General features: G+C 46.6%; 1 protein-coding gene across 1 annotated transcript in view; it reads right to left on the reverse strand.

Annotated features, from left to right (window-relative positions):
* The window catches only part of LOC115311846 (poly [ADP-ribose] polymerase 1), a 70917-nt gene that overhangs the window by 30938 nt on the left and 26973 nt on the right, over positions 1-13006 (reverse strand). The window contains exons 10-12 of the mRNA XM_029970701.4: positions 8390-8470; positions 7912-8069; positions 2070-2221 (exon numbers count right to left, since the gene is read on the reverse strand). Coding sequence (XP_029826561.2) covers positions 2070-2221; positions 7912-8069; positions 8390-8470 — 391 coding nt within the window. The remainder of the gene's footprint in view (positions 1-2069; positions 2222-7911; positions 8070-8389; positions 8471-13006) is intronic.

Raw genomic sequence — 13006 nt, forward strand, 5'->3', positions numbered from 1 at the left:
GATGACGATGACGATGTGGATGCCGGTGACGTCATCAGTGATGATGACGATGACGATGTGGATGCCGGTGACGTCATCAGTGACGATGACGTCATCGGGGGGTCACGCGACATCGGCGGGGGTCACGTGACCTCGAGGAGGGGGCCACGTGACCTCAGGGGAGTCACGTGACTTCGGGGGGTCACGTGACCCCCACGAGGTCACGTGACCTTGGTGGGGTCGCGCGGTGCATTATGGGACATTTCCCATGATGCACCGCGCGGTTACGCCGACGGCGACGGCGACGCCGCTCAAGCCGGAAACGGGCCCCTAAGAGCTGCGCTCTAAAAAATAGCAGCCACTGCCGATATATCGAACTGCCGAGAGCACCGTTTTGCTCTGCAAGCTGGCTTTCCCCCAATGCGAGCGACCACATTGGGGGAAAACCAGCTTGCAGAGCACGCTGGTTTGTTTTCTTTTCCGAGCGGCCGCATCGATTGCTTGGAAGAAAAAAAAAAAAAATCTCTTTTGCGGAGGGGTGCTCCTTGCTCATTCTCCCCACTCCGTCGGCAAAATATAACATTATTTTTTCTTCCGGGCGGTTGACGCGGCCGCCCGGAAGAAAAACAAAAGCCAGCTTGCTCTGCTAGCTGGCTTTCCCCCAACACAGCCGCCAGCCTTAGGGGAAAGCCAACTTGCAGAGCAAAACGGCGCTCTGCAGGAGAAGGTGCTCCTGCTCGGACGTGCTTCGTGCTCTTGGCAGAGTTCGGCGATAATGCGCGAACATAGAAGGCAGCGGCCTCAGCGTTGAGGAGTCCGTTGATAAGGAGAGAATTATCGTTATCGCCTGCACATGCGGCGCGTGGAACACCATTCCCTGCATTCTGCTTGATGCTTGGGTAATTTAGAAACAAGTCTATCAGTAGATTACTTGTTATCAATAGGCACCATTTCCAAGATCAGTAGACTCTCAGGTAAATAATAAAGGTTTCTTAAAGATGTGCCGCTAAGCGACCCACGTCGGTCATGTCTACACTCGCACCACCGTCTTTGCCGTCGTTCCAAGCCCCGCTTGCGTGCCTAGTTTCCTTTCCTTCCGCTCTTCCGGGGTAGCAATCCTGTCCCGCGTATCTAGTTTCTTCCCACTCCTCGAGGCAATGATAGTCGTCAACGCGAAATAATGACCCCTGATCAAGACAACAATAAATGTGTGTGCAAACCTTTCGTCACGATGACCACCGATCAAGACAATAAATGCGTTGGTACCTTTGTTCAAAATTCTGTGCCACATCAGTGCTGTGTGCTAAACAGCTTCGCTGGTCATCCACCTCAGAGTGGAATGGCTCATGATTTTTAAAAACATGTTGAGCTTGGTTAATTCCTAAATTAATTGAGCAAAGGGAACGACTGTGTACTTCTCTTGTTCTATTAAAAATGACAGCACATTGGCAGGGCAGTGTCATTTTAATTCTTATTATCACACTGGGTCAGGGCCCAAAGGAGTCATAAAACAAATTAAATCGAATGACGTCAGTGGCAAAACTGCGATTTTACAAAAAGCATAGAGAGCGAGGTCTCTTCTCTTTAAAATTTTCTAACCCCAATCCCAATTCCCTTCCCCCCCCACTCGTCTTACGCTAGCCCGTGACCTTTCCGATGTGGGCTGTCCGCCTCCACACTCAAATGAGTTTGAAACCACTGCGTTACACTAACGAAAACTGGACATGAACATTCAGAGTACAGAAAAAATAGTAAAATAAAATGCCAACAACATTCAATTTCATCCAAGCAGCAGTTCCCTCGATTTCTCCACTTGTATGCTTCGTATCTGTACAGGGAGTTGTCCTATCCACACCCTGCTCACAAGAAAGCATTGTATCCTTAGTGTTGGATCTCCTAGTAACCGGACCACCTGGGCTCACGGGGTACAGCGTATTCAGAGATCCACGACATTTACAGCTAAGGTCACGCAACGGCCACTAAAATGCTACGCAACGGTGCATAAAGTCAGAATGTGGTTTGGTTTAAAACGCGACCGGCGCATCTACCCGACGAGAAGTTGGCAAACGGGCAAAGGTGCGAAGACTCACGTCTCCACCCCAGGGCGCAATCTTGAACTGTCCCACCACGGCCTCAGCGGCCCCACTGCTCTTCGCCAGGTGATCGATAAAGTCCTCCGAGACCACGTGCACGTTGTGCAGTTCGGCGTCCTTCACTCTCTTGGACTTCTTCTTCACGTCCTCTGCAACACACCGACAGAACTAGATCAGCAAAAAAGAACGAAACATTTCAACATTTCTAGAATTACCAGTTTTTAGAAAGGCCCACGTCGACGTCGTGGTCGTATCAAACGGGGATTCTCAAAATTTTCAATCCTGAAAGAACCCCCATCTGGACTGGATGACAGCCAAGAAATTTTGGCATTTTCCCTAGGTCGACTAGAATTTTGCGATATTCGAGGACCGAGAGGCCGCAGAACGTGTCCCTCGATCTGACCGGTGACAACTGTGAGCTCCGAATCTGTACAGGGGGTTGTCACTATCCACACCCTGCCCACAATAAAAGCATTGTCTCCTTAGTGTTGGATCTCTTAGTAACCGGACCGCCAAGGCTCACGGGGTACGGCGTATTCAGAGATCCGCCAGCTGTTTGCACTAGTGTCGCGCTTCAACGAAACCTCCAGCATTGTAACACAAGACCTTCTTGTTTTATTCTTTATATGTGCGGTCTGTTTATACTCAGCACTGTAACAATGAGAAAAAAAAAGAAGTATTGGCAGTCTTTTTGGTACATTTCAAGTGCCTTCTAAATACCTGGCATTAATTAAGAACGCCTTTGCTCGCGTCCACCCAAAGCCAGTCTGCTGCACACATTGCACGCCGTGCACACATTGCACGCCTTTAAGGGGGGACACTACCCGGAGAAAAAAAGATTCTTCAAAAAACATTGATTTTGAAAAATTACATATTTACATCCATCTACATCCAGAGAGTATTCCCAGACATTTTCACTAGTTTACACTGCATAGTTAATTTTTTATAAATTATTTTCTGTCCACCAAAGCTAAATTAAAGGAAAGGTAGGGTTTGGAGCACTTTGAACACATTTTTCTCCGTTCCACTTTTTGGTATAAATTCCATTTTAGTCAATCTATCGTTTGAGAATGGAAAAACAGGCAAGGCTCGTTCTTCACTTTTCCTGACTGAAATTTAGTAAGGAATGCGCCTATGGAGTTTGTTTGTCACTTTACGGATGTCTTTTATAAAAAATGTTGACATTTTGTCGGAGACACAGAAGACCAAAAAGTTGACCAATTTCGCAGAAGAGAAAATTGATAGAAATCAATTACTTTTTGCGAAAGCCTTTCCATAGGCGCACCTCCTAGGCATTCTGCTACATATCTAGCGAATAAAAATTTTTAATATTGTGACAGTTTTCTGACGATAGATTAACTAAACAGTGTTGGGGTGTTGCTGATAGAAGCTGCCCTAATTTCCTTCCCACTCAACCAAAAGACCTAAAATTTTTATTATTTATTTATTTAGGAATACTGCAGGCCAATTGCGGCCCAAGCAGGATTGGGGGTTACAAAAGTAGAGTCAAAAAAGCGCAACACCAGGTAATCCGTAAAATGGGAGAGGGGAACAGGGGAAATTTATGCAAAAAATGTAATAACGCACATGTAATAGCTCACAACAAAGTTGGGAGGGGTGGCGGTAGTGGGGAACAGGAAAATAAAACAATGCAAAGAGTTACACATCAAACAAACGCTCAATCGACTCCAAAACATTGTCAGATATAAATATGTGATGAGGTAGGTTGTTCCATTCTGTTATAGTTCTGGGAAAGAAGGAGTATTTAAATGCATTTGTTCGAGCGAATACTGGAGTTATTTTATGCGGATGGTCATGCCTTGTGCGCCTAGTCGATGATGGGTGAAGAAAGGACGACGATTCAAGCCGGAGTTTTTTAAACCAGAGTTGATAAAGAAATTTTAGTCTAGCTAGCTTCCTTCGTGATTCAAGAGAGATGATGTTGTTACTTTGAATTAAGGCAGCAGGTGAGTCATGCGGGTGGTAGCGATTAAATATAAAACGAGCTGCTTGCTTTTGAACATCTTCCAGTATCTTGATATCTTTTTTTGTGAATGGATCCCAGACTGTACAGGCGTATTCTAACTTCATTCTTATCAATGTGTTATAGGCTAAAAGTTTCACATGAGAAGGCACGTGCTTAAGCTTGTGCCTTATCATACCTAGTTTTCGACGGGCAGCTGCACAAACGTGTTCAATGTGTGAGGACCAAGATAAGTTGCTAGAAATTGTTATACCAAGATATTTAAAGCTCATCGTCCGAGAGATGTAGTTATCACCAATAAAGTATTCATACTGATGAGAGGACTTTTTGTTAGTGATGCGCATGTACAAGGACTTTTCTTGGTTAAGCTTCATCTCCCAACGATCGCACCAGCTAGATACTGCATTAAGACTTTCGTTCAGAACAACTTGGTCCCTAGTAGAGTTAATATCCTTGAACAATAGACAGTCGTCCGCAAATAAACGAATACTCACGCTTTTATCTATACAAAAAGTGAGGTCATTAATAAAAATTGAAAAAAGAAGAGGGCCAAGGACACTCCCTTGCGGAACACCCGAAATTAAAGGAAGAGGATCAGAATGGTGACCGACTACATCGACGAATTGTTTTCGCATTTGAAGATAAGATGAAATCCATTGAACAACTGTGCTGGGAAGGCCAATCTCATTAAGTTCGTATATAAGACCGGAATGAGGAACTCTGTCGAAGGCTTTGCTAAAATCAAGGAAGATGACGTCGACTTGACCAGGCCTATCTACTATAGAAGCAAAAGAATGAATAGTTGAAATGAGCTGAGTAGTAGTAGAAAGTCCCTTTCGGAACCCATGCTGAAAAGGCGAGATTATTTCATGTTTATCGAGGAAATCATTGATGTAATTAGAAATTATATGTTCCAGTAGTTTACACGAAGAGCTGGTGAGTGAAATTGGGCGATAATTTGTTAACATTGTACGGTCTCCTTTTTAAAAACGGGTACAACCCGAGCAATTCGCCAATCTGAGGGAACAACGCCACATGAAAATGACATCTGGAAGATAACAACAAGGAATCTAGAAATCCACTCAGCGTAACGACGAAGAAATGCATTTGGTATATCATCAGGACCATTTGACGATTTAGGTTTGAGGTTAAGTAGCATAGAAAAGATACCTTCAAACGTGATGAACTCTGAGCTTATTTCAGTTTCTTCGTTAAAGGAGGAATGTCTAGTGTAAGACTTCGAGAACACTGACTGAAAGAAAAGATTAAACTCCGTAGCTATTTGTTGTTTGTCGTGAACCAACATTTCCCCAATTTTGACATAATCGACAGTTTTTTGTTGATTTGAGCTGAGGTGTCGCCAGAACTTCGCTGGATCTGTTTTAAGGAATCGTGTGAGTGTATTGGAATGATAGAACTGTTTACTTGTGCGAATTTTAGCTGCTAGTGCTCGCTTTAGGCAGGGGAGGGAGGAACTGTGAACTCGACTTCTACGGTTCTTTTTACTTTCCGTACTAGATTAATTATTTCGCGTGTCATCCAGGGGTTTTTGCGGCGCACATATTTACTTTTATTAGGAATAAAGTTTCGAAGACAAAAATGACAGATTGATTTAAATTTATTCCATAAATAATTAACGTCGTTCCCAGAAAATGTATCTAAGGATAACTCAAGGTAATCTAGAACAGATTCGTCATTCGCCCTAGAAAAGTCTTTAATAGTTTTGCGCTTCTGGGCCACAAAATCATCCGAGCTGCCCATGAGGCAGGAGAAAGAAACAAGCTTATGGTCGGACAACCCATCCTCCACTGATACCTGTACCTCAGACAGAGACCTACTATAAAGGACAAGATCTAAAATGGACGATGAATCACCCTGGACGCGTGTGGGTACATTAACTGCTTGAGAAAGGTCACAGGCAAACGCAATGTCGAAAATGGTTTGGTCAGAGGGTGAGGAGGATGATAAATTATGCCAATCAACGTTAGGTAAATTAAAATCACCAACCAATAGCATGCATGCAATAAAATGACGGCTACACCGCCACCACGGGAGGGTCTATCCCTTCAGTATATATTGTATGAACCAGCAACTATATCACGGTCATCGATTTCATCGCTTAGCCACGTCTCAGTTAATACTGTCACGTGAGGATCATGACAAAGCATTACACTTTCAAGCTCCACAGTTTTGTTTATTATGCTTCTGGCATTAATGTTTAGAAGGCGCAAGTACTGTGGTGGAGAGTGCCGGTGATGTCACGTGCTTTGAGGTTGGTGGTGCGTAGATGAAATTTTAACCCGTGCATTCTTGCTGTCATCCCATATAAACGTGTCGTCATCAATGCGAAGTTTATCGTTAACCACAAAGACACGCCTTCCATCAGCTTTATCACTCCTGGCACTCTCCCACAGCAGCTTACGCTTTCGAAGTGTACAACGTGAATAGTCATTTTCAATAAAAATGTGCGTGCCTTTCAGTTTTTTAGCGTTCTTCAGTATAGCCTGCTTTTCGTTATAATCTTGGAGGTACAAAATGACCGGACGATTAGCTTTTTTTCGACCGAGTCGGTGAATTCTACCAATTGAACAACATTTCACATCAAGTTTCTTCTCAAACAGTTCCCCGACTACGTGATCTTTAAGCTGAAGGTCAGTTTCATTATTTGGCTCTGGTAATCCATAAATCACTAGATTAGAGCGACGACTACGGTCCTCAAGATCAACAAGTTTTTCAGTTTGTTGTGCTGTGTTAGTCTGGAGCAAAATTAACGTGCTGTCGAGACCATCTATTTTGGATGTAGAAGAGCTCATGAGTTGCAGGAGTCTTTCCAGCTCAGTTACTTTAAAAATTTTATTATGCACCCTCTAGCATGACCACCAGCCTACCCTGTAAATTTCATTAATTTTAAGGCAAGGGTTCAAAAGTGGACCCTCCCAGGGGGTGTCTCCCCCTAATGGCAACTGGCTTTCTATTGCTGCTATCCCCCGCTCGCTCTCGTAACGACCACCCGCTCCACTGAGGCTAAATCCCAGACCCTGACACGAAAGAGCTAGGGCTGGCCTTATAAATGCTACACATTTAAATGTCCCTTCACAATCCCTTCATTAAGAACGAGACTAGACAGGCAAGGGCGGTCGTGAGAATGATGGCAGTTTCCCTGGAAAGCATCGAGGCGTCAAGGTCTCTTCAGAATGCATAAAGGTCCACACAACACACTACGGCTTAAAGTGATCAGAGACGCCACCAAACTAGACGTTGCCAAGTCGACTAAAGTTTTCCGACGTTCCTGGGTTTCAGAGGCCTTCCTCTGCTGGCTGCTGGAACTGTCAAAAATGTCTGCCAAAACGAAAAACCCTAAAAAAACAAAAAAAAAAACAGCCCGTTCCCTCGGTTTATACCGAAAGTGCTCTAAATGTGTGACTTATAGGTTCTCTATCAAGTCACGGTGTTGCCTGACGAGATGGTGTCAAGCAACCACACGACATGATGTGACCGTCGGGAAAGCATGTGGTCGCGTGACCTCACGTGACATGACCCGACGTAAGGAGACGTAGGCACAAGTTTTCCCGACGGTCACGCGACGTCAGCAACGAGTTACATCATGATCTTATCTGATGTCAGCGTCTTATCTGATGTCAGCGTCATCTGATATCGGTTTCGAGTGACTTTGCAATGTTGCACGGTGCCGTGGTGTCATCTGACGCCACAGTGTCGCATGGAAAGCAGCGACCTACGTGTTTCTCCTCGTAGGACATGTCCCCGTTTCAGCCCCATGGTCAGACACCAACTGTTGTAAGCTCTGTGACATCACCTGCGTGACGTCGCGGATCTCCCCCCTTTTCTGAGACGCACCTTCCGTCGAGATGAGGCACAGCGTCTTCTCGGAGACCTTGGACACTGGCTTAGCTCCCAGCAGGATCAGCTTCTGCTTCAGCTCATCCGCAGATGCGCTGGTCTTGCCCAGGGCAACCTCGATGCCATCCAGCGGAAGATCCTTGCCTGCCTTGCCACTGGAACGCAAGCAGAGCAATGAGAACTCCCACATCATGGTCCCAGCTGTTGTGGCTTCCGTAAAGTTCTCAACAAACGGAAACCTACTGCAGTCGTGCCCGTTAAGGACCCTGTTGATACGAACATCCCACTACATAAACCGACTTGTTGGGGTTGAACTGCGTTAACGCATCCATTTCTGTCTCGCAAATGGAGATGTGTACATTAACGAGATGATTCGTTTTTTCTGGGCCGATGCCTCTTTTCACAAGGAAGCCCCAGAAACAGCGTCCACCACCCGAAATTAGCACAGTGTGTCGCAGCGCTCCCACAGACTCACTTGGCAGACGTCGATGGCTCCGAAGGCTTGGCCGGGTTCTTTGGGAAGACGCGCTTGCGGGCGACATACTTGTACTTCTTCCTGCAGGCCACAAAAAACTTTTAGGCGGGGGTATAGCGTATTCTGAGACCCACGAGCAATTGCAGACGGGTTTACGCTGGAGCCACTAAAGAAGCCACACTTCGTTGTACAAAGATGTAGCGTTGCAAGTGTGCTGAACAAACAGAGCGCTACCGCGGCGGGCAGAATAAGAATCGGGCAGCCATTCCCATTCACTGGCTTTATTCTACTTCCTCTTCTTCGTCGCCGCCGCTATATACGGTGATCACGCGCAAACATAAAATCTACATCACTACATCACTTCCCCCGAGGAGCAAAGAAATGAACAGAGCGAAACGCTTTTCAGGAGCAGACGTAGTCCCTGAGTCTTGTAGGAGGGTACCTTGTACGGACCGGTCGTGCTGTTCCTGATAGATCAGGGCCAGGGGCTTCAAGGAATCGCTGGTTTCTTTCGTCCTCCTCCACGTCGAGCTGTTGTTCAAATTCCGGAGTCGGACGTGGTCCTTCACTGGATCTTTGAGCTTCGTTGGGTTGCAGGTCTCGTCTCTCCCCCACGTCGATGTGTTGTTGAGCTTCCTGGTGAGGGTGAGTATGACGCGTGTTCATGGCGTTTTCTTCCTCAGCATCATCCGCATTGATCAATTCATTATGTGCTCTGAGCTTCGCACTCGTGGGAAGAAGTTTGAAGTAACTTGAGTTCCTTGTGATAATTTTCTGATCTCTCTGAGCAGTTACCTGCGTCCCTTTGATTTCAATCACTTTATATGGCTGCGGGTCATAAGGGGGAGTGAGCTTGTTCGACGGAGGCTGTCTACACAGTACCCGATCTCCGACTTCGAAGTTGTGGGCTCTCGCATGTCTGTGTTCATCTGCGTAAATCTTGTGCTTCTTTCGATTTTCGTAATCCTTGTGTTGCCTTCCTTCTGTGCTAGTATGGCACCAAGGCCAACAGGCGACGCGTCGACCGTGAGAATTATTTCTTTTGTACCATCAAAAAAGACAAGGTTGGGGATTTCAGACAGCTTTTCTTTCAGCGTATCCAAAGCACCTTGCTCTTCTGGTCCCCACACCCACTTGGTGTTCTTTTTTGTGAGAAGCCGAAGAGGGTACGTTATATCAGCAAGGTTAGGTAGGAAGCGTCCGCTGTAATTTACTGTACCAAGCAGACTTCGAACTTCATGAGCGTTGGCAGGGGCCGGCATTTTTTTTAGTGCTGCGATTTTCTGGGGGTCTGTTCTGATTCCAGAAGCAGAGAAAATGTGGCCGAAAAAACAGAGTTCTTTCTGTGCGAAGAGACATTTTTTTGGATTAACTGTGAGGCCGTTCTCTGTCAACCTTTCGAGAGTTGCCTGGAGAGCCTGATCATGCTCATCCTTTGTCTTGCCAAACACAAGTATATCATCACTGATGTTGAGGACGTGAGGTATGCCGTTGAGTACTTGACGGATGGTTTCCTGGAAAACCTCGGCAGCTGCGTTAATTCCAAACATAAGTCGTTTGTAGCGGTACAATTTGTTGTGTGTTGCAAATGTTGTGATTGTTCTTGATTCATTATCAAGTTCTAGTTGGTGGTACCCATCTTTTAGATCAAGCTTCGTGAAGAGTGTTGATCCGTTCAGCGCTGTGATCACGTCGTCGATGGTAGGGCAGACGTGCCTCTCGCGAAGAATGGCCCTATTCGCACATTTCATGTCGATGCATAGGCGAATGTCCTCTGGATTGTGCGGCTTTGGCACAATTACGACTGGTGAAACCCATGGAGTAGGTCCGGTTGCTTCTTCGATGATATCAAGGGCCAAGAGCTGGCTTATCTTCTCTTCTACTTTGCTTCGCACTGCAAAAGGGATTCTGCGATGGGGCTGAGCAACCGGGGCAATGGCTTTGTCAATGTGGAGGTGCACTTGGAGGTTTTTTAGTTTGCCTACACCCGCACACAACTCGGGAAAAGCAGCGAGTGGGGTCTCGAGCAAATTTGGGGGCACCTCTCCATTCGAGGTGCATCTTTTTGTGAGTGTCCTTGGATGGCGTAAGTAATTTGGATTAGGCCCAGTCTATTTGCAGCAGCAAAGCTCAGCAGTGACTTCACAGTTCCCTCTATTACGAACACGTCTTCTGTTGTGTCGCTGTCCCTGTACTTCAGCGTGACACTGAGCTTTCCTATGATTGGTAGCGGAGCATCCGATCCATAGGCGTAAATACGCGTGCCTGCTTGTTGGAGTTTTGTGAGTGCTCCAAGCTTGTTAAGGGTAGAGGTTCCAATGACCGATACTGAAGCACCTGTGTCAATAAGAAATGTTATAGGGGTGTTGTTAACCTGCAGATGAACCTCTGGGAGGTTTTGGTGCGATACTTGTGATATAGTTCCGACAGCATAAACGCTCTCGTCGGAGTCAGAATCATGAGAAATCTGGAAGATAGGCTTGTGTGCTGATTGGCACACCTTGCCATAGTGTCCTTTTCTGCCACATGCTTTGCAAGAGGCAAATTTGGCGGGGCAGTTTACTTGTCCTCCCTCGTGGGGCCAGGGAGCACCACAGTGGAAACACTGGGGAGGCGAGACGTGGGTGCGTTGTTGTGCGCTGCCTCCATATTTCAGACGGGAAGAGAAGCAGCGAGGTTGTTGGGCATTTCTGGATGTGCCTGCATGGCCGTAGCGAGGCTGTCCAGAGATTGCTTGAACCGTGGTGGTTGTTGACGACCCTTCCATGGCAGTTGTTGCTCGGTTGACATCCTCGAGGAGTCGAGCCTGATTCAAAAGTGATGGAAGGTTAAGGTCTTGCCTTAGGGCTACTCGTCGTAGGCGTGAAGATGTCGTTGCAAATATGATCTGGTTCTTGATTTCCTCGTCAGCGTTCGCGAAACCGCAATTGCGGGCAAGCAGTCGAAGCCTTATCGAGAATTGGCCGACAGATTCGCCCTCGAGTTGCTTTGCCTGACGAAACTGAAAGACCTCGAAAGTGGTGTTCATGCGGGGATTGAAGTATGCGTCAAGCTTGTCTTTGAGAGATTGGTATGAGTTTCTGGTCGTTACTGAGGGTGTATCAGCATCTGGCGTCGTACTTGAAGTGGGACCACTCTGCTGGTCAGGAAGGGTATCGCAGAGTTCATGGACACGTTCCCCCGCATAGTGGAGCAGGAGAGAACGTTTGCGTGCGTCATTCTTCACATCGAAAGCGATGAGGAAGTTTTCAAAGCGAGTGATCCACTTTCGCCATTCGGTGCCGATGTTAGTTGGGTCAGTGGCATCCAAGTCAAAAGGGGGCAGTGAGGTTGGAATGAGGGTCATCATTAGTGGAGAACAGTAGGCTTGGCTGTGAAGCTAGCAACTTGTGATACAGCGGCGGCGCGCTGCGAGGTCGTAGAGGGTGGACACTTGCCAGAACAGTAGCTGAAGACTGCCTAACACATCCTCGTCGCCAATGTAGCGTTGCAAGTGTGCTGAACAAACAGAGCGCTACCGCGGCGGGCAGAATAAGAATCGGGCAGCCATTCCCATTCACTGGCTTTATTCTACTTCCTCTTCTTCGTCGCCGCCGCTATATACGGTGATCACGCGCAAACATAAAATCTACATCACTAAAGCCGGGTTCTTTGGGAAGACGCGCTTGCGGGCGACATACTTGTACTTCTTCCTGCAGGCCACAAAAAACTTTTAGGCGGGGGTATAGCGTATTCTGAGACCCACGAGCAATTGCAGACGGGTTCACGCTGGAGCCACTAAAGAAGCCACACTTCGTTGTACAAAGATCCAGGCATTTTGGCGTTTCTAAAATTACTGTTGCCAGTTATCCGAAGCTGTATTTGAAATCGCGGGAAACACTTGTCTGTCCCTCAAAATCGCAACAACAGTCTGTGAAGCAACGAAGCAATATCTCCCAATCTTTCTGGCATCGAATCAGAAGTTCGGGGAGTCGCATTTTCTAATTTTAGCTATCTCCGATTGCACCTGCTCCAACTAAGCCCCAAAAATCGTGGCACCCGCGGGGAAAATCATTGAATGCAGTGCCTACACGCTAAGCATGGCTTCCTCGGTGGCTCTAATGCCGCTCCAACATGCTTCCCTCCGACGCCCGATAAATCATCTTCCTCGAAGCACACACTCGTCCTCTCGCCTCTCCCCTTTTGCACACTCTCCCATCGTTCGTGCTAGCGCACTCGCTCAACATCTCCCAGATAACGGGGCAGCAATGTTAGATATTTCGCGCAATGAACCGGACGACGACGCAAACTAAACATGGGCTTCTGCGTGGGGTCACAAACTGCACTTGGATGGAACTCGCGTTCTCAGTGAATGAACCAGAGTCGTGTCCTCTCAATTTCATGTCGCACGACATGATTTCACCAGACTTCAGTGTCGCATGACGTCAGACATGTACAAATTACTCAAAAAAGGTAGTTAAGTTACTGAGTATCGACGCCAAAAGTAATTGGAGTAGAGTAAAAATTATGCATTTGTGATAGTAATTGAGTAAATTACTAACTACTGTAAAATGTAGCGAGTTACTTTGAAGTTACTTTCGAAGTTACTTTTTTATATTTTTGTGGTAGCAAAATGAA

The sequence above is a fragment of the Ixodes scapularis genome, unplaced genomic scaffold (assembly GCF_016920785.2).
Source record: "Ixodes scapularis isolate PalLabHiFi unplaced genomic scaffold, ASM1692078v2 PGA_scaffold4__175_contigs__length_147842914, whole genome shotgun sequence".
Taxonomy (NCBI): Eukaryota; Metazoa; Arthropoda; class Arachnida; order Ixodida; family Ixodidae; genus Ixodes; species Ixodes scapularis.